The 26,924-nt window shown below is 36.4% G+C and overlaps 1 protein-coding gene and 1 non-coding gene across 4 annotated transcripts in view; one reads left to right on the forward strand and one right to left on the reverse strand.

Annotated features, from left to right (window-relative positions):
• The window catches only part of Rasal2 (RAS protein activator like 2), a 263,457-nt gene that overhangs the window by 127,358 nt on the left and 109,175 nt on the right, over positions 1-26,924 (reverse strand). For all 3 annotated transcript variants that reach the window (XM_060364514.1, XM_021642625.2, XM_021642626.2), the window contains exons 2-3: positions 22,164-22,291; positions 5,168-5,291 (exon numbers count right to left, since the gene is read on the reverse strand). In XM_060364514.1, coding sequence (XP_060220497.1) covers positions 5,168-5,291; positions 22,164-22,291 — 252 coding nt within the window. The remainder of the gene's footprint in view (positions 1-5,167; positions 5,292-22,163; positions 22,292-26,924) is intronic.
• LOC132646659 (U6 spliceosomal RNA) lies at positions 10,939-11,040 on the forward strand. Its single transcript, XR_009584907.1, has one exon. It is a non-coding gene; the product is annotated as a U6 spliceosomal RNA (small nuclear RNA).

The raw sequence follows: 26,924 nt of genomic DNA on the forward strand, positions 1-26,924 counted from the left end.
GGGAAACAAACCTGGATCCTATTGGAAGAGCAGCCAGTGCTCTTAACTACTGAGCCATCTTTCTAGTAAAAAAATATAGATAATCTTTTGATTAATACACTAAAACCTGGAAATTGGCAGAGAGTAGTTTCTCTAGATTTTCAAAATTTTGCAATGAGTGCTTCAGAAAACACATTTTCACAAAAAATTTATTTGATGAAACAAAATCATTGTTGGAATCTGCTGAATGTAAGCATATGAGAATGATGCCAAGGAAAAGTAAATACTTAAGTGGCTATCATTTCTTTCCTAATTGACTGTAATAGTATCCTAACTTGTCTCTGAATTCCCATTCCTTTACCTTTGCTCTTAAAACATTATAAAGAGTAAGAATCAAAGCCTCCACGAGGGCTTACAAACCTCTCATCTGGCTGGCTGCCCGAGAGCATGGTATCATCCCTACTCCCCCTCCTTATTTATTCCCGTCTAGTCTCATGGGCTCATTTGCTATTCACTAAGCTGCTCTCTAAATTGGGTTTCCCCACTCTTAAGTTTCTGTAAGTGTGGCATCCATACTAATGTCAGGTTATTACAAACACCACTCAGGCCTTTCTTAGTAAGCTATGCTACAATGGTCACCGCAGACACTTTGGCTTCTCTAGTCCTGCTCCCAGCTTTATTTTCTGCTTTGTTCTTGTCAGTATCAGGCAATATAAAACTACTTTTTACTTGGGTTTATTGTCTATGACTCCTTAGTACAGAGCAAGTTCACAAAATGAGAGTTTTTATGTATTTTTTTCAATGCTAACGCCTAGCGACTACAATGGCTTCTAATACTTATCTAGTAGTTACTGAAATCATCATCTAAAAACAAACAAACAACCTAAAAAATAGTATTCCAAACAGGCAACAGAATTTTTAAGTACAAACTTTTCCTCTTCCACTTTATTTCTGCTGTTAATTACCTTCGGGGGACTCTCAGTAGAATGGCCTCATTGAACAAACAGAGCGGAAATTTACCTTTCAGGAATACTGGGGAAAATAGATTTTTGAAACTTTCATCCAATAGACCTTCTCTTCTAACCCTGGAGATTAATGGAATTTTGGTTACTACTAAATTGTAACAAAACACACAAAGGAAACAACTTGAAATAGCATCTTTTCAAAAATAATGCAAATCTTTTCTTCCTTTTTTAATTTCAATTTTATTTTTATTAATTACAGTTTACTTACTTTGTATCCCAGCTATACCCATCCCCTTCCTCATCCCCTCCTAATCCTACCTCCCTCCCTCTTCTTCTCTATGCCCCTTCCCCAGTCCAATGATAGGGGAGGACCTCCTCCACCTTCCATCTGACCCTAGACTATCAGGTCTCATCAGGAGTGGCTTCATTGTCTTCCTCTGTGGCCTGGCAAGGCTGCTCCCCACTCAGAAGGAGGTGATCAAAGAGCTGGCCACTGAGTTCATGTCAGAGACAGTCCCTGTTCCTATTACAAATCTTAATAAGAGCACTTCATGGTGGCTCATCAAATTGAGAACCATCAGTTCAGGGGACCAGTCCATGAACTGCTTAAAGTTTTAAGAAAGACAAAATGGCATTATCATTAATACCACTACACTAATGCTGTCACCATGATTGATTAACAAGCATACACTGTCCTTTATCTTTCCTCATCTTTGTTCCTCATTAATTTCCCCCTCTCATTCAGTCACTCAATATTTATGGATTATCTTTCTATCAACCTGCTATCCCTTTGGCAGGTAATATCTAAAGTGAGTTGTCCCTCCTTGCTGTTCAACTTCCTCTCTGAACATACTATCTTCTCAAACCATTTCAGGATGGCTTATGCTACTACTAAAATTGCTTTTTTAGACTAAATTCACTTAAGAACCCTAATGTCACTAAATTCCATGATGATCTTGTTTTTAGTCCTTATCTTAGCTTCCCCTCAGTAGCACATAACAAAATTGATAGTACTTCTTAACCATACTCTCTGACCAATTATTTAGTCCATTTATTTGACAATATGATCTTTGGTTCCCCCTTTTTCCCTTATTTGTTAACACTCATGCAGAAGAGAGCTCAAATGAATAATGTCCAGCTTAATGAATCATTCCAGAGTGGACATGAGCTGTGTGGCCATTGCCTAAGTCAACAAAAAAAAGACACTGAAAACACTCCAGAAGCTTCCTGTCTCTTCCCTAAAACTAAGCACATGTTTTTGCTACTTGGAGCTTCATCTAAATGGATGAGAAAACAAGCACCCGTGGGCGTATTCTTCAATAAATACTGTGCTAAGCCTCTAGCTCGTTTTCTGCTAGGAAACCTGTTCATGTATCAGGTCAACCCTTTCCCGTCATAGGTTTTAAGAATACACTGTCCTGCTCCACAATTTGCCTTTTCACTTTCTTAATGCTATTTTGATAGTTTCTATTTTTTATCAATTGAATCAACCAGTTATTTCCCTAATAAGTATTATTTATCTTCTGTTGAAGACATTGTCCTTTGTCCAAGATCATTAGCACAATACCATTCTGCAAGCCTACAGTGTTATTTCTCTCTTTTAAGCCTACAACACATTTGGAAATGGTTTTGTGTATGATTTAGGGAAGACGTAAAGACCCACACCCTTGCTCTTCACAAATATTAGCTGACTGACCCAACATCAATGGCTGAAGACTGACTCCCTCAATGTTTTGTTAGGACATTAAAGTACAATGATTTCAGAATTCTGAATTCTATTCAGTTGGAGCTATTTAAACAAATGTTGATATCAAGAGGCTAAGTATTCTTGTTTTGTTTTCTTCTACCCTGGAACTTGCTATGTAGACCAGGCTGACCTTAAACTTAAGAGATTCATCTGCCTCTGCCTCCAGAGTGCTGAGATTAAAAGTATGTGCCACCACTCCCTGATATCCTGGCTATTCTTGGCCTATGTCATTTCTAGGTGAAATTAAGAATCTATATGATAACTTAGAAAAAGCATACAGGCATATCACTTTGTAATTCTGATCCTGAGAAATGAAATAATATTACTTTCTAATATACAATACCCCCCTCTGGCCTGGTACACACCATATTAAATTTCTTTTTCCTAGACAGTTACTGTCTTGTGATGTTCTACTAAGTATATTAATTTTTTTCAATTCCTACTTGCTGGAATGTAGAAATACCAGTAAAAATAATTATTTTTTAAATATATATATTTTTTTGTTTCTGCATGTATTTGCTCTATCTTGTTAAGTTAAAAAAAAAACAAAACACTAAAGTGCAACTACATTCTTTTTTATTCTTCAGACTAGCACTGAATGTTACAAACATAAGTATTCAACGCAACATTCAACAAAACGTAACCTTGTCTAAAAAAAACTCACCAGGAAATAAGAATAACACAGGTTAACGATCTAAGATTCAACTGACATGAAAGAGATGAATATATCCAGATATAAGCTTCATCTTCTCATTTTAATAAGGGAAATTTCAGTGCTAATTTTAGGAAAACCACTTTGAAAATTAGCACTAAGTCTTATCAGTCAGAACAACTGCCAGACCTGTCCAGAATAAAAGCCAGAAAATGGCTCAACAGCAGGCACCTGTGCTACCTGTCATCTTACTTTGTCATTAGGAACAATCATGGAACACAATATTTAACAGTTTATTATAAAGTCATTAGGTATCTCTTCTAGAAGTCTGTAATAATTCTTCAGGCTGTAATTATACTTCCTTAAAACCTAAATGCTTTTCAATATGGCAGAAACAATTAAAAGGGGGGGGATGAAAGATGGTAGCTCTTGGCTAGTTTGTATATATGGAGTATCAGTGAATGTGAAATAAAATGGGCTATAAAATATTTACAGTCCAATAAGTTTTCAATAGTATGTGGGCCTGAACTGGCTTCAACACATGCTAAAGTGGCTCAAACTAAACATGATGACTAGAATATGATTCTCCAAGTAAACTTTAGAGAGAATTATTTTCTAGCCTAATATTTTTAAAAGGCAGGAATTTTATAAGACAGCAAGAGAAATGGTTGTAAAAAAGATCTATATTCTGACCTACATTTAGACAACAAAACACAAACCTTATTTTAGAAAACACAACTCATACCACAGAATTATATACTGACCACCACCACAGAAACAACTGATTTTATTTACCTACCATGTATCCATAAGTAAGATGTTTACGGTTCATTAAAAACATAATAATGTAATATAAAAATGCCAGAGCAGGGGGCTGGAGAGATGGCCCAGCGGTTAAGTGCACCGCCTGCTCTTCCAGAGGTTCTTAGTTCAACTCGCAGCAACCACATGGTGGCTCACAGGCATCTATAATGTGATCTAAAGCCCTTTTCTGGTGTGCAGGTATACTATCCAGATAGAGTACTCACACAGTATAAATAAATAAATAAATAAATAAATAAATAAATAAATAAATAGATTAATTTGAAAAATGCCAGAGCAGGTCCTATTTTTCAAATTCTTTATTATTTTAAATTGTGTATGCCTTTAAATAATCATGCCAGGTTAATTAATTAAATATTGCAAAACAATAACAAAACACCAAATGAGATACAGTATATAAAATGAGGGATGGACTAGCTACTTTCACACTGAAGAATTCTTTTGAAATATAACAACTGAACTGTGATTTTGTTTGGGGTGTTTTGGGTTTGGGAACAGTGGAAATGCTAAACAGGTATTCTGTCACTGAGCCATCCCCAACCTGAAATGGAAGGGTTCACATTCCTCCCTCTGTCATCGACTTGAACCACAGGTCTTAATATAATTTATGTAGAATATGCAAAGTTAAATTAGCCCACTCTGACTTCCACAATAACATCAGCAGCTATAAAAGGGAGTGTCTAAGCCACTCACACAGTGACTAAAACAATACTACCAATGCTCTGCAAACACAGAGCTGAGCAATAGGACAGAAATATACCATCCAACTTGCCAATACCAAACAGAAATTTTACTGCATAGCACAGGATAAATTTTATTAACATACAATAACTGCTGTTGCTTGGTTATAACTCTGATCAACTTTGAATCTGTATAAACAGGTTATTGATTTGAACAAAATGGTTTAACAAGAAACATACAATGCTTTGTTTTATTCTCACAGTGACAAATCTCTAAGTCATCCAATAAAATGTAAAGATTTCGTGCCTTTCTTTAGCTTACCTAGTTTAGTGGTGCCCTCTGGTGGGTACTCCGGAAACTGACCCTCTGAAGGGACACTGACAGTTCTTCTCAGGCATCGCCCTTTGGTGGAATCCGTCTGCTGCTCCTGTCCTTCCACAGGTATCTATTTTGTAAAGAGAAAAAGAGAAAACAAAATAATGAACTTGTCTAAGTACCTTCTGACTGATTAATGCTTTTAATTAATGAAGACAGTAGTGTAGAATGAGATTTGAAAGTAGGAGGAATGTAAAAATGAAATAGAAATGATGTTATGGGATTACCAAGCCCTATCCTGGAAACTGCTTTGTAGAAAGAAAACTGAAAAATCAGGAAAGACAAGTATGTAAATTAGCTTACCTGGAGTCTGTACACGTCCTCTCTAGGTGTGAACCTGCTCTGGAAGCTCAGAGAACAAAATAAAACACCCACACAAAGAAAAGCTTCCTCTGTATCAGAAACTGGCGTACAAGCTTTAATTTTGTCCAATATTCAAAAAGGCAATTTTTGAAATGAAATTAAGCTTCTAAATTCTCTGAAAAGGGAGTTGGTTTTGTTAAAGATTTTAAGTAAAATCACCAACTTTTATTCAGTATTAGAATCAAATACTTTAGTTCATAAAATGTATCTAGATATTTGCACAGGTACAAAGATAAAACAGCATATTTTATCCCAAACGGATCATTGTTTCTATAAGAACAAAAAAATATTTTTCTGCTATGGTTTCAGAAGCATACTGAATGATTATTTGCATAAGTGAACAAGAACAATGAATGTGTGTGGGTATGTTTTAAATCCCATTCAATAGGTTATTATTATAGAATAATTGTTGGCATGAAGTGTCTTCAAGAGTGAGACCTGATCATTTCCTCACATCTGAGAGATGCAGTTCAAAGTCCCAGTGAACCAACTGCTGTCTGAAAGCAGCCAGTACAGAACCCTGTATATACTATGTTTTCCCTGTACATATCTATGATAAATTTTATTTTGTAACTTACATATAGTAAGAGATTAACAACAATAACTAATAAAGAGAACAACATATAAAGTTACTGAAATGTCTTTTCTCTTTTTTTTTTCCTCCATTAGCATGCCATTTTTCAGGACACTTCATCATATTTTAATCTTTTCATTATAAAATGGAGGCACTTCACAGTTTCTATTTGGAATAGAAGACTGACAGCATCTTTGGTTATTCTGAAGTAAAATAAAGGATACTTAAAAGACAAGCACCATCAGAATAATATCATTTAAAGATACTGTGCAAAACACAACAATTTAAAAATTAGAATTATTCATTTGTTTTTTTCAGAAAATATTTCTTAGTTATGTTTGATCACGGATAAGCAAAACTATAAAAAAATAAACCTGTAGACTATTACAATAAATTTTTATTACTTACAATTTATTCACTTTGTATCCCAGCTGTAGACCCCTCCCTCCTCCCCTCCCAATCCCACCTTCCCTCCCTCATCTCCTCCCATGCCCCTTGCCCAGTCCACTGATAGGGGAGGTCCTCCTCTCCTTCCATTTGATCCTAGCCTATCAGGTCTCATCATGACTGGCTGCATTGTTTTCCTCTGTCACCTGGTAAGGCTGTTCCCCCTCAGCGGGAGGTGATCACAGAGCCAGCCACTAAGTTCAGTGTTATGTACCCTTACTAGGGTACCCACTTGGACACTGAGCTGTCATGGGCTACATCTATGCAGGATTCTAATTTACCTCCATGGATGGTCCTTAGTTAGAGTATCAGTCTCAGAAAAGACTCCTGGACCCAGATTTTTTTTTGGCTCTGTTGCTTTTCTTGTGGAGCTCCTGTCCTTTCATCTCCTCCTTCTTTCATAAGATTCCCTGCACTCTGCTCAAAATTTGGCTGAGTCTCAGCATCTGCTTTTATACCCTGGCTGGGTAGAGTCTTTCAGGGGCCCTGTTATTTGAAGTGATGGGCAAAGATTTTTAACAAATGATAATTTTCGAACTTTTATCACAAATTTTATTAGTTTGGTAATGTATGTCAGTTATAAATTTCTTATGCTTCTTAAATTGTTTAAAGAAATCTCAGTGAACAGTGACTAACATTTAATTCTTACTAAGGACATATATAGGATACATATTGCTACAAAGGGAGCCCAAAAGAGGTGGCAGTGGGCAACAGGGTGGGGTGGGGATTGGTGGTAAGGGGGGTATTGGTGCTAAGTCAATCAGATAATCTTTAAGAGGGGTAAGGGTGTGGTAATTGATTTATTCCTTATACCACATACAAAATCTGTTCCAAAAAGTGCTGTATATCTTACAAGAGAAAAGTAACAGAATAAGGCTTGCAGAATGGATTATGGTGATCCTGGATAAAGGAAAATGTCTTTAACAGTAGATAAAACTAATCATTAGGGGGAAAACTGATAATCCTGCATTATGAAGAGGCAGTAAAACTATCCTGTCAAACCTGAAGAATGATTTCTATTTCCAAGGACTACACTCAGCCTGCACTACATCAGATGAGCCAGCAAAGCAGAAGCAGGTATACTTGCACATGACTTCTGTAATGCTCCGTAATCCAATCCCTGCAACTAGGGTCAAGGACATTATGGTTTTCTGTCTGTTATGAAACATTGAAAAGAATAGGTAGCACTTTCTCAGTACTGAAAGTTTACACATTACTAAAAGGACTATTACTGTTCTCTTCATTAATTAACTATGCCTACTCTTTGTACATTAAGAAACCAAAGGGCAAAATTATGAAAGATAAATTATAAAAGCAGACATCATATAATCAATAAAAATAAAACTTTCTAAAATACTAAATAATACAAAACTCCATGAACAGTACCCCAAGTCATTCAGCCCTTTTCAGAAGTAAACTATATTGTCTCTACTTAAATAATTAAAGCATGGCACTGAAAGGTCAAGCGACTTTCATTTTAAAAGGCAAAAGTAACTTTTACTTGCCTCAAAAGTAGAAACAAAAGGCAGTAAATTTAGAAAAGAAAAATCCGGGTCACTTAGCAAATAAAAATAACTGTAATGTATTTCAACTATTATCTGAATAAATATCTAAGCTCTGCTGAAACAGTAATTGCCTAAAGTTTTTCATGAGAAGATAATTTTGCCCTGTGAAAATTTATAAAGACCATATACATGATAAAGACTTTTCTACTAACATGCTTGGTTTCCACTATAATAAATAAGAAAGAAAATACATCAGATGTTATTTGGGCCTAAAATTGTCAATTATTTTCTCCATGTCTTAAAGTAAATGCTGCACTTCTAGCGCTTAAAGTTACATTTTATGCAAAGGATGTACTCTGAAAAGTTAGGTGCTTTATTCTTGATTCAAAGAAAAGAATATAATGAGTTTTTATTATAAATTTACACCTTTAAAATGTGTTTATGTATTTACTTATTCAGTGTGTGTGTGCATGCACTTCTGTGTAATTTGCATGCACAACAGGACAACAGGAGAGGGCTCGGACACATCCCCTGCAGCTAGAGTTCAAAGCAGCTGTAAGGTAAGCACTCACGTGAGTGCTGAAGACTGACCTCTGGTCCTCTGTAAAAGGAGCAAGTATTCCTAACCACTGAAGCATTTTCTAGTCCCCATAACTTTCTTAGGACTACGTTAATATTCTAAATTTCAAGATTGCTCCTTAGATACAGTATTTTAAAGACACTAATTTATTGGCAATTTCAATCCTTTCAAAAGAATTAATTGGAGTACAAAAAAATCTTAGCATTCTGTAAAGATGAGGACAGTTTGAGATATCAAGTTGCTCTGTTCTGATTGTACTAAATTTACTCTACCACTTCATACTCTTGTTTTAAGAACTTACAAATCTCCAAGTTTTCTATGACATGAGAATACTTTTTAACAATCACTCTGGATTCAATAAAAAAGGAAAAGAACCAAGCACCTTCATTCTCGACCTCTGCAGAGGAGGCAAGCAGAAAACTGTGAAATATAAGTGGCTTTAGTAGTTTCTAAGGTGTGTTCACAACAAAATAAAACGTAAATTCTGGTTTTGTTTTGGTTTTTTTTTTGGTTAATTGCAAAGTATCCATGACATCTGCAGGACATGGTGGTGTACGTAATATTTATATTCAGATGTAAACATATGTGTCCTATAAAAATTTTCACCTTGCTTAGAATCATGAAAATTAATTTTAATTTATTCTGAGCTCAACAGATTTTTATAATTCATATTCTCAGGCCCCGCCCACACCAGCTAAACCAGAAATGTGGTGATAGAGCTCAACACTGTTTTAACAAGATTCAGATGCTCATTCAAGGCTGACAGTCACTGCCTTAAGGTGTAGTTTTCTCTCCTTCCTACTATGGATAAGTATCTCAAAGTGTCATTTATAATAGAGGCTCTCAACCTTCACTGCAAATTATAATCACTCAGGAGAGATTTGAAACATTACCAGTAATAAGACATTCCAGACAAACAAATTTGGGGACTGCTAAGTCTATTCTCGGTGTCTCTATTCTCTTCTGAAGCCCTGGTTCTAAGTACTAAGTAAACCGAGAAACACAAACCACTTAGCTTTACTAAGTTGCTCTTTTTCTGTGCTTTTTCATATATGGTCTTCCATAGATCCCAGAAATGTCGAGATTTTAAAGAAATTTCTTCACTGGCAAATTCAGGCCTCTCTGTTCAGCCTTACAGTGAGTATACCGTTGTTCTCAATCCTTAGTTAATTCTCTGAAAAACCTTCCCCGATAAAACATGGCAGAACACTTGGCCAAAGTTTCCTGGATATCCTGTTCAGTAGATTTGCACTTCTCCAGATGTTCTCTGCCTCCTCAACCTGAAATCTGAATTGTTTTGCCACAAATGGGAAATGGTACATAGCAGAGAGCTGCAGCAAAGTAACCACTGCAATGCTAGACTGCCTACTAGCCAATGACTGAATAAATCTGTAAACTGGAGAAAGGGCTGCTTTTGTTGTTTACAGAATAAGGATTGGTCTTCTATCAGTTATTGTATCATAACCAGTGCCAGGTACTAGTTACTTCATTAGTATCTGCTCCTTAAGTCTATCTTTTACATACATGCAAATATAATCATGTCATTCTGGGGCTTAACAGCCTTTAGTGGGCCTTCGCTCTAGCAGTGATTTTTCAAAGAAGTGTTATGCTTGCAGGGGAAGGAGGAGAACCTTTCTACTTGAACTAAAACACAATTCTGTTTGTCTGCCTTTAGGAACTGGATGTGAGCTTCTCCACAATGACAGGGTCATAGACTGCACGCTCCACAACACAGGCCCCACGATCCGGCCACTCTGTGTCTAAGAACACCGAGCTGCCCTACTACAGCCCCTTTTTACAATTCAGTGACCCTGTTTTATTTATTCTCTCAACTTCAAATGCCATTGTTCATTTCTTTTCTAGTCTGTACCTGTCAGGTAAACTTCTATTCACCCTAAGGTTCATGACAGAGACACTGACACTTCCAGGACTCTTCCCTCTGCAATAATGCCCTAATTGGCCATTAAAATGTAATTGTCTTGGCTTCCTCCCATAACAATCTTTTTTCACTCTGGTTATTATACTAATTTATAACTTTTCAACTAATCTCATGTAAATTAACAGTTTCTACTTCATTAGCCACTCCCTGAATCTTAAAATAGCCACAACACACAAAGGAATGAATAAATCTTTTATGGGTAGGATGAGGATCATTTTAGGCAAAAGAAAAAGCATAATATCAGGGAGGAGAAGTTAGTTAGCATGCAAGCATTTTTTAAAAATGTATTTTGGAAAAGGAATAGGCCAAGTGGCTAGAGCTTCTTAAGAGATACAAGCAACAATACAGAGAAGATTAGCATGGCCCGTGTGCAAGGATGACACGCAAATTTGTGAAGCGTTCCATATTTTTGATAAATCTGACCATGTGGTTTTCATGAATTTGATTGCCGGAAGCAGAGCTTTTTTTTGGAACCTGGAAGACAAGAATGCTGAGAGGGTATGGTCAAAACTCATTGTACAAAATTCCCAAGTTTTAATAATAAACAAAGATAATGCTGAGAAAAACATTGACAGTTAAAGCCCAGGTCATGGGTTTTAGAGAGGAACAAAGATTCTGCCAGGAATATGACTAGCAGCTACCCATGCTATAATTTGCCTGCAAATCTGTGTGTGTTGATCAGGTTGATCTGGAGCTGAATTACAGCTATGTTTGCTAAAGAGATCAGCACCACTGGTGTGAATTCTCCTATGGTCCATTGGGAAAATAGGACAGTATTTCCTCAGAACCATCACACAAAGAAGCAGGGTAAGGCTATATCTTGAGTCAGCAAGCAAGCAAGCAAGCATGAATTCCTACACTTCTCCCTGCTCTTGACTTTGGATATGACAAAACCAACTACCTCAATCTCCTGTGCTCTGACTTCCCTACAGTGATGGACTATAGCCAGGAAGTGTGAACAAAAATAAACCCTTTCCTCCCCCCCCCAAAAAAAAAAAAAGAGATACAAACAGAGAACACCAAAGTAGATCATGTCCACACTTAACACCAAAGCCCATATGCAATTCAAGTGGCATTGGGAAGCTACCCACAGCTTTAGATATGTGAAATAGTAAGCTCCTTTCTACCCTTTCTTCTTATTATTGCTTCTTTCTAAATGTTATTTTTTGAGACAGAATCTCCAATTTGGCTGTCCTGGACTCGCTTTGTAGACCACACTGGCCTTGAACTCACAGAGATCCTCCTGCCTCTGCCTCCCTGAGCGCTGGGATTATAGCCATGTGCCACCATGCCAGCTATTGCTTCTTCTTTCAATATATACTACAGATTAATATTCAGAGTTCTTGTTTTTAAAAATCAAAACCGTTTTTATTATAGCCTTCTTTCATAATTTCCCACTGCTAGTATACTCTCAATCATATATTTAGTGAAATATTTAGGATTCTTTAGTAAATGAATACTTTTTAATTTCCAGGTAAAACTATATTATTCATCAAATAGCACTTTTAAAAATATTTAATTATTTTATTTTATGTGTATGTGTGCAGGCCAAACATCTACATGTATACCTTGTGCATACAGGTATGCACACAGGGCAGGAGAAGGGGTTAGATTCCCTGAAACAGGAGTTACTGATGGCTATCCAATATGCTGGGAACTGTACCTGGATACTTTGCACAAGCACCAAGTGCCTTTAGCCACTGAATTATGTCTCCAGCCTCACTTTTTGTCTTATTTCCATCACCAAGTTAATTACAGAAAAAGAGACTGTGTTTTATTCTCATAATTCCTAACACAGAAATGTACAAACAGGAAAACATTACTTCTGTCAAATAACTAGAAAATTATTCTGAATGAAATAGGCTCTGGGTACCTAACCCCAGGATAAATAGCAGTTAATTTTCAGCTATTTTGCACAAAGTCCAACTGCTACTTATGTAAGTATATCTAAGAATAAATATATCTTCAAACAAATTACGTTGAAATGTTTTAAAATTACATGTCTGCCTTGCTGCCTACAAAATTAGAATCTAGCCTTTAAAATCCCAAATAATGAGGAGAAGAGAGACAGTTCAGTGTTAAAGAGCCCTGGATACTTCTCCAGAGGGTCTAGGTTCAATTCCCAGCACATTCATGGCAGCTTACAACCATCTGTAACTGTAGTCCCATGGGATCCGATGCCCTCTTCTGATGTGCAGACACACATGCATACTAAACAGATGTACACATAAAATAAATTAATCAACAAATATTTTTTTAAAAATCCAAAGCACAGAAAGCAGTGTTAGCTTTAATACAAAACAAAACAAAAACAACAACAAAAAGCAGTTAGGTTTCTCCTGATAGGTCACTGCTGCCAAAATGCTGATTAGGCCTGAGAGGGGTATGTTTTTAATCTCTAACATTTTCCTTCTACTTGGTCTTATCTCTTAAAGGGAAAACAGAATTCAAAAGTCCATCAAAGGCCTCACATGACCTCTCAGAATTGGGTTTAGATCAAAGCACTTGGGTTTCTCCTTGGATCTGTGCAAGAAAATAAATTTCATAACACACAAACAACGTCTATTTGGCAAAATTCGCATGCAACCAACTCACTAAATCAATGAGTTATTTTTCAAGGTAACATTTTTGGCAAACTTCTCTTTCAGCATTCTGCCCAGACTTACCCTTCTGCTACATTTGCTATAGTTAACATTTTCCATGTATAACCCTCAATTTGACAAGAATCACACAGTGATAAAAAAAAGGGGGGGGCATTAATACACATACACACACACACACAGAAGAGACTTAATTAATATTTGAGTGATATTAAAACATTCTACCCTTCGCAGTGCCTGGTTAAGGATTCAACTTAAATCTTTACAGGGTCCTTTTGATTGATGTATTAAACATAGAAATAAACACTTCCAGGAAAAGCTGATTAAGTTTAAAACAGCCTTTTAAGATAATTTTAGCACGAAAGTCAATAAACTCTTCAAGAAACTGTCAATTATTCAATAGTTCCAAGTTATCCTCATTATAATTCTTCTGTTTGAATAAAAGGTAAAGTATTATATCACAATCCTTTTATTAAAATGGTTTTTCAATCATTTCCTCTAATAAAATTAACAGAGTATAAAATTTTTTTTTAAATAAGAGGTACTCCAGTGGTTTCATATATTTCTTTTAAAAAAAGAATTAACTATTTCTGACTTAATAATGGCAAAACAACACTACCTGTTCTGAGATCATAAACTTCTATCTTAAACAAACACATCATCCTTTCATCATTCCTTACTTGCCTCAATGAAATATTCTTCTTTCTAGTTCAACTATTTGTTTCTACTCTTTTACTCATTGCTCCATACGGCCAATAGACTTCTTTGTTTAAGAGGTAAATTTGACATTATCATTAACCCAATAAATACTTTCCATGATATAGATCATTTAAAAAAGTAAAGACAGAAATCTCTATCATGGCCTGAAGAGCTCTTGATTAGTTGACTGTTGCTGGCTCTTACTTTTCATTTTGCAAACTTTTCCAAAGCTCTGAACATTCTACTGTTTTCCAGATGTCTCTGGTGCACTTATCAATACAAAGGATTGCTCTTCCTTTGTTCCCACTGGTAAGCTGTTATTTATCCCTTAAACATAAGTAAGACAATTAATATTTCTGGAATTCCATTTTTTTATATTTTCTACTATAAACCTAAATCACCACAGGCAAGAATTAAATTTTCCTTGTAGTTGCAATAATAATTTTAAAAATATAATGCAGTAAAATTCGTGTAAATTTCAGATTTGAAGGTGAATAGTTTCAATGGCATTTGGTATATCCAGAACATAGTTTGGAATAGTTATGATTTTATATTTACCTTAAATACTGCATTGGTACTGCACCTTTATGACTACATCACTGCATGTTAGATGTTCAATAATACAGGATTGTGTCTATACTATGGTACACAATTCGGGTTTAGAAAAATGCTTTCATGTTTTGAGCAGTCTTATACTCTAGTATGGTTCTTAAGTGCACATAATATCAGGAAATAGTGGAAACTTTCAGAAGTGGGGCTCATTAGGTCTTTGGGATTAGTGGAGGAATGCCTAAAAAGAAAGTGGTGGCAAGGACCACTGATTCCTTCATCATCTTCTATTGCATCTCAGCCAAGAGATAATCAGTTCTGCTTTTTGCAGTTTTTTAAAATGAACATATATTAGGAATTACTGTCTGGTGTGGTGGCACATGCCTGTGATCTTGACATTTAAGAGGCTCAATAAGGAGGATCCTGAGCTGGAGGTTATTTTGAATTTATCAAGCAAGTTTGAGGCCATGCCTATATACAAAACAAAAACAAAACCCCAAAGCAACTTCTTTCTTTCTCTCTCTTTGTTTCCTTTTTGTCACAAAATTATAAACACTGGGGGGGAGCATATAACTACAAACAAAAAAACCCTACTGCAAAGCTTACAGTAAAGTAGAAAAAGTGGTAACATAATAAATTATTTAACATTTTAAAAGGTGACAAATGTTATATATAAAACTAAAGCCAGGTAATTAGATCAGAAGTTGTAGATAAAGGTACTAAATATATAGCCAAAGAAAAGTAAACTACTATAACTGTTTTCTGCACTCACGTAGTTAGTACAACACTATCCACAATGGCTAAGATAGAGAATTAAACTGTTAAGAAGCACTGAAGACCCAATTAAGGTAAAGCTGTTGCCTGATGGTCAAAAGAATGTAATCTACCTCTAGATTAAAGAGTTAATCCAGTTTGGCCAGCCAATCACCTGTACAAGGGACCATCCATCCCAAAGGCAGGTTCACCTTAAGGCATGCTAATAAAAGGAATATTTATTCCTTTATTGAGATAATGTACTTTTCAGAATTCTTACCCCCTGGCCCAGTCCCTACAATCCACTATGAGGTCCTGCTGGGTCTCCCCACCTTTCTGAAAAGCCTAAGTTTTCCTTTTTTCCTCCTTTTCTTTTTCCTCTTCCACCTCCTTTTCTGTCTCTTTCAGATGCTGACCAGCACCTAAGTTTGCTTTTTCTGGTACTCTGGACTTCCGTACTCTTTCTCTAAAGCTCTCCTCCCCAACATGCGGCTACCTGTCTGCTATGTAGCTGACCTCCATGTTGGCTTAATTCAAATAGAATGGCTTTTTCTTCCTCCTCCAAGTGGCTGCCAAGATTTATAGCTTGTCTGTTCTAGGATTTTTCTTTTAAGCTATAATAAAATTGTCTTCAATCTTCATTCCGAGTGTGTTCTTAAAATACTCTATCAAGAAGACTACAAAGCACGCAAAGGGACCCAGATTTCTCTGGGAGCCCAGATGGGACTGCCCAAAATTTCCAGTATCAAAACCAGGTATCTATCAAAAGCTAAATGGATTTTTTTTTCAAATGTGGTACATATGCACAACAGTGTATTATTCAACCATGAACAAGAAAGAAATTGTCATTTTTTTTAAAAGAATACAAATGGAACTGGGACATTAAATGCAAAAAGACAAGCACTGAATATTCTCACTTATATATGGAAGTTGATCCCACTTAAGTAGAGAACAGAATGGCGGTTATTTGAAGCTAAGAAGGATGAAGGTTGGGGAGAGAGAAGAGAAGGAGAAAAAGAAGCTAGTTATACAAGGTGTGGCTGGTAGTAAAGATGACTTTAAGTTTCTATACCATAGTAGGATAATTATTACTGACAACAATAACTTGTCTATTTAAAAAAACTATTAGAAGGAGTTTTAAATGAAAAGATATATATTTGAGATGACAGACTGGCTAATTTCTCTAATCTGATCAGTGTACATTGTACTATAAACTGTTAGTTGACTATAAGTATGCACAACAGAATATTTAAATTTAAAAATTAAAATTAAAAATCTAGGTGGAAAAAGGGGAGAGATTATGACTGAAAATATATTGTTGATAGCTGGCCTTACCGAGCAATGAATGTAAGTTACAGGTTGCTGAACGTTAATCCTTGAAGTAGAGCAAAAGAACAAAGTCTCGGGTCTTGAGGCAAGAGCACATTTTCCTGTTGTGGTGACCCGACCATAAAACCATATGTTTTCTTATTACTCCATAACTGTCATTTCCTACTGTTATGAATTATAATGTAAATGTCTGTGTCTTAGGCAATTGCTGTGAAAGGGTCACTCGCCCCACCAAGGGGCTCGAGAGGTTCAAGACTGAACTGTGTGGTGCTCACACATGGAGAAAATAAATTTATAAAGAAGACTCAAAAGAAACGACATGGGGTAAGAAGAAAGAAAAAAAAATTTAAATTAAGCCAAGTAAAGAAAATAACTTTAGGAGAAAAACGTCATTAAAAGAGAGGAAAGGCTCAGGGCTGGCAGCACACATCTGTATTCTCAGCACTTGCAAGGCTGATAACAACACTGAGTTGGAGGCAGCTTAAATTGCGGCAAATTCAGCCAATCTAGATTACAAGGCAAAGCATTGTCTTGAAAGAAGGAAATAAGTTGGGAAAAGGAAAAGAATGAAAAATGGAGGAAAATGAAGAAAAAAAAGGAGAGAGAGAGAGAGAATGAGTTTAAAAGTTCCCTTTTAGCCTATCATAGATGGCCTCTGAAAGACTCTACCCAGCAGGGTATCAAAACATATGCTGAGATGCATAGCCAAACTTTGGGCAGAGTGCAGGGAATCTAATAAAAGAAGGGGGAGATAGAAAGACCTGGAGGGAACAGGAGCTCCACAAAGGGAACAACAGAACCAAAAAATCTAGTCACAGGGGTCTTTTCTGAGACTGATACTCCAAACAAGGACTATGTATGGAGATAACTTAGAACCCCTGCACAGATGTAGTCCAAAGCAGCTCAGAATCCAAGAGGGTTCCCCAATAATAGGACCAGGGACCGTCTCTGACATGAACTCATGGGTTTGCTCTTGCTCCACCTGAGGGAGGAGCAGCTTTACTTGTCCACAGAGGAAGACAAAGAAGCCAGTCCTGATGAGACCTGATAGACTATGGTCAGATGGAAGGAGAGGAGAACCTCCCCTATCATTGGACTGGGTGAGGGGCATAGGAGAAAAAGAGGGAGAAAGAACAGGATTGGGAAGGGATGGGGGAAGGGGCTACAGCTGGGATACAAAGTGAGTTAAACTGTAATTAATAAAAACTTTACATTAAAAATAAATAAAGAAAATTGGGTTTTAAAAAGTTCCCCTTTTTTCCTAAAAAGATTAGAAGAAAGGGGGTAAAAATGAAAGGCTAATAAAATTTGACTTGTTTTAATTGTTTTTACTGTTTGAAGTTTTAGTAGAAATCATGATGGGAAAGATCAGGTAAGGAAGAAAACGTAAAGTTACTTTTCACGTTCCTTGACCAAATACCTGACAAGATGAAACTTAAAGGAGGAGTGTTTGCTTGGCTTGTAAAGGAACAACACAGCAGAGAGGTGGCTGCTAGGTTTCTGCCATGGTCAGGAAGGAGAGAAAGACGAATGCTGATGCTCTGCCCACTCTGTCCTGAGCTCAGCCCACAGGAAGGCAGCCTACATTCAGGGTTGCGTCCATATCCCCCAATCATCCCGTCGCCCTCCCCACCCCCATTAACCTTCATCCCCATCCCAACTGCAGTTTTACTTTTTTGGAAAGATCTATATCCACCCGTAGGTAGATGTAAGTGTGGGCACAGGAGTAGGTGTAGATACAGGGGGTGGGGTGAGGGGTGGGACAGAGGGAAAGGGAAAAAAAGAAGAGGAAGAGAGAGGGAGAGAGAGGGAAAGAGATTTCTTCATTACACTGCAACCCCTAGTCTGGCTCAAGACCCTGAAGTTTGCCCTGGTTCTGACCTGAGCTTCCTTTCTGAGTAACGCTCCTTATATCTCTGTTAACATGGACAGGAGCTACTCTCACTGTCATAAAACTGACTGTGAAAATAAATATACTTCCTTCTTTAAGCTGTTCCTGTCAGGTATTTTTGTTAGACAGATGAGAAGAGTAACTAATATAGAAAAGTGGTACCAGGAAGTGGGTTGTTGTTGTGATAAACTTGGCCATATGGCTCACAGGTTTCTGGAACTGATTTGTAAGAGGAAGGAATGTGGAAGAGTTTAGAGTTGTGGGCTAGAGATGAACAAGAACACTAAGTAGAGATTAATGGGGTTCTGATGGAAGTATGGAAGATCAGATGCCAAGAGAAATGTGAGAAATACATTGCTCGCATGGTTTCAGGAATATGGATTCCAGCAGGAACTGGACAAGAGACCACTCATGTCATATTTTGGCAAAGAACCTGCTCCATTCTGTTTATGTCCTGAAAACTTGAGTGAGGCTGAATACTAAAATCATAGGCTAGTGTATTTTGGTCATTAAGGCTAGAGCATGGTTACTGGTTATTGACTTTCATACAGGCTTACAGTGAGAATTTTGAGCATGCATGCATACATACATACATAAATGGAACAAAAAGGTTTGAAAGATGTTCAATTTTACAAGCAAAGAAATATGGACACAGTTGAAGGTCTGGACAGAATGGACAGAGCAGCTTCAGAGAAAGCCTGGGTTTGTTAGACCATTGAGAAGAGTTAAAGTGGAGCCTCCAGCAGCCCTTGTTGGAGTAAGGAGACTTAGGAAGGGGTCTTCCCTAATTTAGACACCCATATGTTTACAGACTACTACAACTATGGTAAAACAGAGTTAGGATGTATCTCAAGCTGGCCAAAAAAAAAAAAAAAAAAAAAAAAAGGAGAGAGAGAGAGAGAAAGAAAAGGAAAGCGGGCAGCAAGACATAAAGTTGTTGTGCACTTAGTGCTTATAGTAAAGGCTTTCACCAATGTCTAGAAAGCCTGAGGTCAGGAATGGGTGGTGAGGCTAGATTCAGTCCAAGAAGGTCCTTTACAAGCTATTGTAAATCTTTGCAGATAAATTCTTAGAAGTAAAAGGGATTTAGGAATTAGGTATACTAGGAACATGGGACATAAAATGAGGAAAGCTGTAAGCACTGACTGAATCAGGCAAGGAGAGTACATGTATGCTGTCAGTAAAAGTGCTGTACGGTGGAGCTGTTCAACTCAGTGGAGTTCATATGATGCGCCTCCTAAGCCCTAGATGCTACACGGAGCTACGGGGTTTGCTATTTGCTCTGCTGTGTTTGGTCTTTCTTTGATCTGATCTTTTCTTGTTCTATTCCCATTCCTTCCTTTGGAGTGGGAATGTTTTCTCTGCCACTGCACTGTATGCTGGAATTTTGATGTTACAGGGGGCTCACAAGCAACAAACTGACTTGAAGAAGATGTTGAGACAAAGATAATGACCCAGAGTATTAAAATCAACAAAACAGGAATGACAAGATGGGAAGATGACTACTACAACAGAAGTTCATGATGACTTTAGATAAAATGGAGGAGAATAGCAAGAAACAGTCATAAAAATCGAAGACAGCTATTCTTGGCCATGTGGTATGATAAAGGCTGTGGAAGAAAAAGAAGCACCTTGTAGCAGAATTTCTGAAGATAGAGAAGACAGTATCTTCAGAAAAGAGTCAGCTTTTCCTGGAAGCAAGAAGGTAAGAGACCCCTACAGAGAAAAGGTAGAAGAAACAGCCATTTTATCGTCAGTTGTAGCAGAAAACTAATTGTTTTAAGAGGTAGGGAAATATGAGTGGAAGATAAGGTCAGAAAGTAGGAATATACAGACCCAAAGCAAGAGTTAAGTATAGGGAATGACCTCTCGAAGAGCAGCCAGTGCTCTAAACCTCTGAGCCATCTTTCCAGCCCCTTATCTTATTTTTATCAAACTTAGAATGATGGGTAAAAAAAGATGACAGAGATAAAAATATGGAAGGTAAACAAGAGAAAAGAAAAATGAAGTAGGAAAATATTAATGAGAATAAAGAAATGCTTCCTGTTCCATCTCTCTGAACAAACACTTTTGGAAGAACACCGTACTGAATGGGTATTCTACCCACCATCTAGTCCTTCATGTAGAAATGACTGTAATTAGTGATTCACTGATTCAAATATTTCTTCTCTTTATCTGTCATCATGTGTCTTCTTTAGCAAGTCCACAGTAATTTTTTAATGTGATAGAAGTAGATTTGGATATAGAAGGATTTATATAATAAAATAGTTTGAAGAACTAGTAAAGAGTATGTGAAAAGTTTGAAAAAATCTTCTCTCTGTGTCTCTGTCTCTCTTGCAGTGGTTCTCAACCTGTGGTCATGACCTCTTTTGGGGGTTGAAGGACCCTTTCACAGGGGGTTACCTAAGACTATCAGAAATATCAAATATTTATATTATGATTCATAACAATTTTGAAATTACAGTTATGAAGTAGCACGGAAAATAAATTTATGAGTTGGAGGGATACCACAACATGAGAAAACTTATAAAGGGTCACAGCACTAGGAAGGTTGAAAACCACTGCTGTAGAGGAATAGAAAGTGTTCCTAGAACATGATATCCATGTGAGTTACATTCTATGTGTCTCAGTATACACTCTCAGATTATTGCTCCATTGTGGGTTTCAAGAAGCTGGCCATTACAGCACACATCAAAACAATCTTCTGCCTTCAAATAAGATTTGGCTAATAGAGACATTGATCTCAATTAAAAAAAAAAAGTAGGGTATTTAATCTCTCTTATTTTTTTTCTGGATGCCTGCAAGTGTTTGGAACAGCTGTGTTTTTTTGCCTTTCATGAAATTATGATTCACTGACCTATAGAAATGATGGATTTATCCACTGTCAAAAGGACTACAGTTATAGCTGCTTCTTGCTGTACTTCACTATACTTTAATGAGGACCTTATTCTTCCCACACTTCTTAAAATTGTCAACTTATCAAAACTTTTCCGTTCATTGGGTTTTGTCTTACTTAGGGTTTCTACTACTATGACAAACACAGTCACCAAAAGTGAACAGGGAGAAAAAGGTTTATTTCAGCTTACAGTTTCAAATCATCGTCCATCACTGAGGGAAGTCAAGGTAGGAACTCAAACATGGCAGGAACCTGGAAGCTGATGCAGAGGCCAGAAGACTGCTGCTGCTTATTGTCTTGCTCCTCATGACTTGTTCAGCCTGCTTTCTTATACTATTCAGGACCTCTAGTCCAGGGATGCACCACCCACAGGAGATAAGCCCTCTAACATCCATCAAGAAAATGCACCACAGGCTTGTTCACGAGCCAGTCGGTGAAGGCATTTTCTCTATTGAGGATCTTTCTGCCAAAATGACTCTATCTTGTGTCAAGTTGACATAAAACTAGTCAGCATAGGAATAAACTAATATAATTTAGCCTCTCTAGACCATCTGCAGGGTCAGGTTACCACAACCTAATGCCTTCCCATTCCTAATTTATCCATATAATTTTTATTGTTTTCCTATCCAAAACCCAGCCCTCTCTGTGGAACTTGCTATTTTATTGCAGCAATGTATCATTATAACAACAGCACCCATTGAGAAAGCAATTTATAGTTGCTCGAGTCTCTATTTGTGTAATACAACCTTATCAAAATACAAATAAAAGTATGTAATTTTAGAAATGCACTTAAGAGTGAGTGAGCTTTGCTTCTTACCTCCTTCTCCTTGTTGAGCAGCACTAACTGACTGTCTGTAAGGATGCAGTACTTCCTCTCCCATGATGTTGTCTCAGTGTATGGTGACTGGCCACAAGATAGACGATGGGTGGGTGGTCCTTTTACGTCTGTAGAGCAAAAAGAAAAACAAATGAACAAACCATGCTCATGCCTAGTATACCAGTATTTGAAAAATAAGATTCGCTAATACAAGTGATTCAAAAGATGACTCTCACTAAAATTACTCTTAAAAACTACTTCAATGGAGTAAGGTACAATGTGTAGAGAAACTCAAACATTCCAAGAAGAAAACTTACCACAAACTTGATACAGTCATCAACAAAGTATTTGCACTAAAACAATGGAGGCTGTTTCAGAACTGAACCAATATTACTCAAAATGAAGGAGTGAGGATAACAGAGAAGAAAGGACAAAGATTTCTCATCTTCGGACAAAGAGGATTTGAGAATACAGTTAATCAAGAATTGAGAGAGCAAAGGTAAGAGCTTACTGACTACATCTACAAAATGGACTAAAACTGTAGCATCACATTACCACTAGAGGCCAGTAAGATCTTAAAACATAAAACCAGTTTCAAGGAAAGATCTGAAGATGCATTACTGCCATATACCGTGGAGATGAGGGCACTAACGCTAAAGCAAAATGTGCTAACAATTCCCAAGTCCCAACAGATCACTACTACCCTTTGCTCTTTTAAAATGGTTTAATATGAACTGCTAACTCATTTGTATTGTGAAATGAGGAACACACCTTAATAATAAGTACACATCAGATAATTAAATAAAACTTTTATGATAGTTCCTTACATATAATAAAAGTTGTTTAGCCTCAAAGGACTAATTCCTTTCATAAATATATAAAAGCAATTACTTCAAATACCGTATTTGTTAAAATGAAGACATGCTACAGGAACAATACAAATGAGAGCAGAAAACAAATAACCCCAAGGACCAGGCAGTTGTAAATCCTAAGTAGCAGATATAACTGGCTTTAACTTCAATAAATGCACATGTTTTCTCTGTCTCGGGCTGTAATTATCCAAATATGAAAAATTACAAGCAAATGTGTAGAAAGCTACACCTCAGTGATCAAAACACTTAAGTTTACACTCTCCTCTCAAATCTCCTATGTGTTCAATATTACCTTCATCTTTTTTTTTTTTTCCTGGCTTAAATTCCTAGCCTCTATAAACATATTTAAATAAGTCTTATTTTAGGAAACTCACCAGTTCCCTCCAAATATAATTCAAAATCTAAGAAGTAATAACACCAAAGAGTATGGCTAAACACAGTACTGATTCATAGGAATTTATTGCCTCAGCCTCACGTTTCTTTTTCTGTTTCTCTCTGTTCTGTTAATATATAGCTACATATAGTATTTACAGAATCTTCACTTCATACCTGTAGCTTTCCCTTTGTAGCCTAAGCACCTTTATTTAATGTTAGAACTGCACCTTAAATTATCCTAAAGTTTTTCAAAATTATTATGAAAACCTTAAAATTCTTTTTTTTTCTTCTCCCCCACGTCTCCTCTATTCAACTCTGGCTGTCCTCCAACTCACAGAGATCCACCTGTCTCTGCCTCCTGAATGCTGAAATTAAAGGTATGTGCTACTACTGTCAGACTAATAAATAAATTCTTATGCTTTGGACATGTATATAATGTAAAAAAAGCATATATATGTATATATTTAAGAATATACACTGTATGTGATATATATATATAAGAATATACATTATATATTGTATCTGTAGCTAAAAGTTATGTCAGAACTGCTTACAGTCATATGATTTACACAAATGAGTTATATTTTATCACAATGTAGGCTTAATTCCAGAGTCAAATATTGCAACAACTTAAATAGAGATAGGTCTAGGTTAAGCAGAAACACAGTGACCTACACAAGTTTTATTCAAGTGACTGGCTTTATTGCATGAGTTAACCATGTATAACCCAAACTGGCCATTCTACTTTATGAGTGATATTAAAACTAGATGGTATTCATATACCCTAACCCTTTAAAAATTAGAATTTGAGACACTTTTTTTTTTTTACAAAGTCCATGTTTCCTGCCAAAATATAAATCTTTATCGGCATTAAGAAAATTTAAATTGTGTCATCCTGAGTAATTTTTTTTTAATCTTCCAACATTTTCCCCTTGTGAAGCCTGGACAACAGTATTGTGAAATAAGACAACAGTATATTGGTCCCTAGAATCCTCTAAATTCATGGCTAAATGTAGTATGAGACCGGATGTATTTTTTAAATTTTTTCTAAAATAAGAGATTGATGAGCCATCCCAGAGGCCAGTATTGCTTACTTTTTAGCTATTTCTACCAGTTTTGATAGCTTTATGAATTATATGGAAGACAGAGAAATAAGTGATTGTTTTGTTCTGTTTAGTATTTCTGGAGTAAGATGAAAGAAATGTTTTAACAAAAACAACAAAAATCCCCAATGTTTTTTTAAAAGTCTTAGATTTTTAGTCTTCTCTCATGTCCCCATTCCTTTGGCTACCTGAAAGAGTGACAGCAAGACCTGTATATGGAGAACTACGAGAACCTGCTCAGGTTTCCGCCCACTTCACCTTAGTTCTACCATTCTTCATTTTTGACTCTAGTGACTTACTTCTCATTCTGACTTCCAGTTATTTTTAGCAACTTAAAATTCACTAAAGAAAAGCATAACTTACAAAGAAGACTCTTAATAGCAAGATTAGAAACAATTTTAGATTTGTTCTATCTCATTTCTATGAGAATACTAAGGACATTACATGCTGGCCTCATTACAAAAATTAAATGATTTTAGAAACACCAGAAAGAATCCAAAGCAAATGTCTATGAAAAGCACTTTAAAAGTGTGTTTTACCTTATAGCCTTAAAATTTTTCTTTTTTTTTTTTATATCAAGATCCCGTGAGGCTGAAAACTACTGAGAATATATTTATATGGGTTATGTCAACATGTATTATATTATAAATTAAAAATCTCCCACATGTTGATATTAAAATACATTTTAAATGAAACAATTATTTTCAATAAAAATCTAAAAGAATGCCACTGTTTTTACATTTTTTCAAAAGTTCTCAAAGACTGGCTGCATAAAGACAGCCCAATTTGTTTCTATAGCCAATTAGTTATAGTTGCTTTAGTTATTTTGGTTGGTATATGACGTACTTATACATGAAGGTTGAAATAGCAGTAGTATTTTAATAGTATTTTCAAATAATGAACATAATTTTTCAACATAATACCAAAAGCTGATAAGAATTTTCAGAAGAATAAGCAGAAGGAATAAGTACAACATAGAATCCGAAATCACACCAATGAACTTTTCATACAGAAACATTAAAAAAAAAAAAAAATCACTGTTCTAGGGCCTAGAGAGAGTTGGCTCAGCAGTTAAGAAAGAAGCATGCATGAGCTTATAAACATGTGTTGATCACATAGAAAACACTGATTATCTGGGATTTTCAATCTTCTAAATGATGACATTTATATACTTAAAAAATCACGTATATTGGAGGCTGGAGAGATGGCTCAGAGCACTGTCTGCTCTTCCAGAGGACCCGGTTTCAATTCCCAGCAACCACATGGTGGCTCACAAACATCTATAGTGAGATCTGGTGCCCTCTTCTGGTGTGCAGGCATACATGCAGGTAGAACACTATAAATAATAAATAAATCTTTTTTTAAGAAATCACGTATATTCATCAGTCTTTACAATTGTCTTGCTTTGGTCAGAACAGTCTTTGAATTCAAGGAAGCTATCAAACTCAAGGTAGCAGCAGATGGAAATTATCTAAAACTATAGTTGAATTTTTATCAAAAAATCCTGTTGGGGTCCCTCCCCCCTGAAATATAGGATTATGCCTTTCTTTTTTTCAGAAAATGTCTGGCGTACAGCATATATGGAATGACATAACCTGTTGTAGAATGCTATCCTCTGAGCATAACAGCCACGCTCTTAATCAGAATCGTTGTGATCAGTTTCGAGAGACCCCTTAGATAGGGCTTGTTGACTAATGATGTTACCTCACAGGAGGAGGGGCCGGAGACGGTCACTGAAACATCACCTGAGATTCTGGCAGCTCCCCTATGTCTCCTGCCTATCTGTATGAAATTCTGTCCTAATTGCATATAGTCTTCTAGTTGCATCTAGCCTTCTGGTCGTGGGAACTATTAAGAGTATAGAAAAGAGAAAGAGTTAACAGAAAATTCCTTTTATGTAACTACCAATGCAGCTGCTTTGGGGTCCTAATGCTTCTGCAGGTAGTCCCTTATCCATGTTCTATTAGTAACCCCTAAAACTCAGTATTTCCCTAGGCTGAGCTCTGATGCAACTATTCTTTGGTTTGTTGTTTGGTAGGTGTTATTGACATTTATCCAGGGAAGGAATTTGTAAAACTATCTTTCAGTCTTTTAAAAAGAACATAAACTAAGAAAGGGAGTCCTGGGACTACAGGGCTCCACAGATCGTATGTTAGAAACAACCACCCATATGACATAGGAAGGCAATGAAGAATTTTAAGGAAACCAAGTCATATGTTTTAAAATCAGGTGAGTAAAAGACAGAGGTTTTTGACAAATGGGAGATTAATATAATGGGTTAGATTAGAGATGATAAGAATCCACAATAGATTGGTCAAAGTGGAAAAAGAAAGTATCATATACGTGAAGCTTATGTGATCCATATTTTGAAACAGGAATCAGGATTGGTAATTCTCTAGTAGTCTGTGGTG

The sequence above is a fragment of the Meriones unguiculatus genome, chromosome 11, assembly GCF_030254825.1.
Source record: "Meriones unguiculatus strain TT.TT164.6M chromosome 11, Bangor_MerUng_6.1, whole genome shotgun sequence".
Classification (NCBI taxonomy): domain Eukaryota; kingdom Metazoa; phylum Chordata; class Mammalia; order Rodentia; family Muridae; genus Meriones; species Meriones unguiculatus.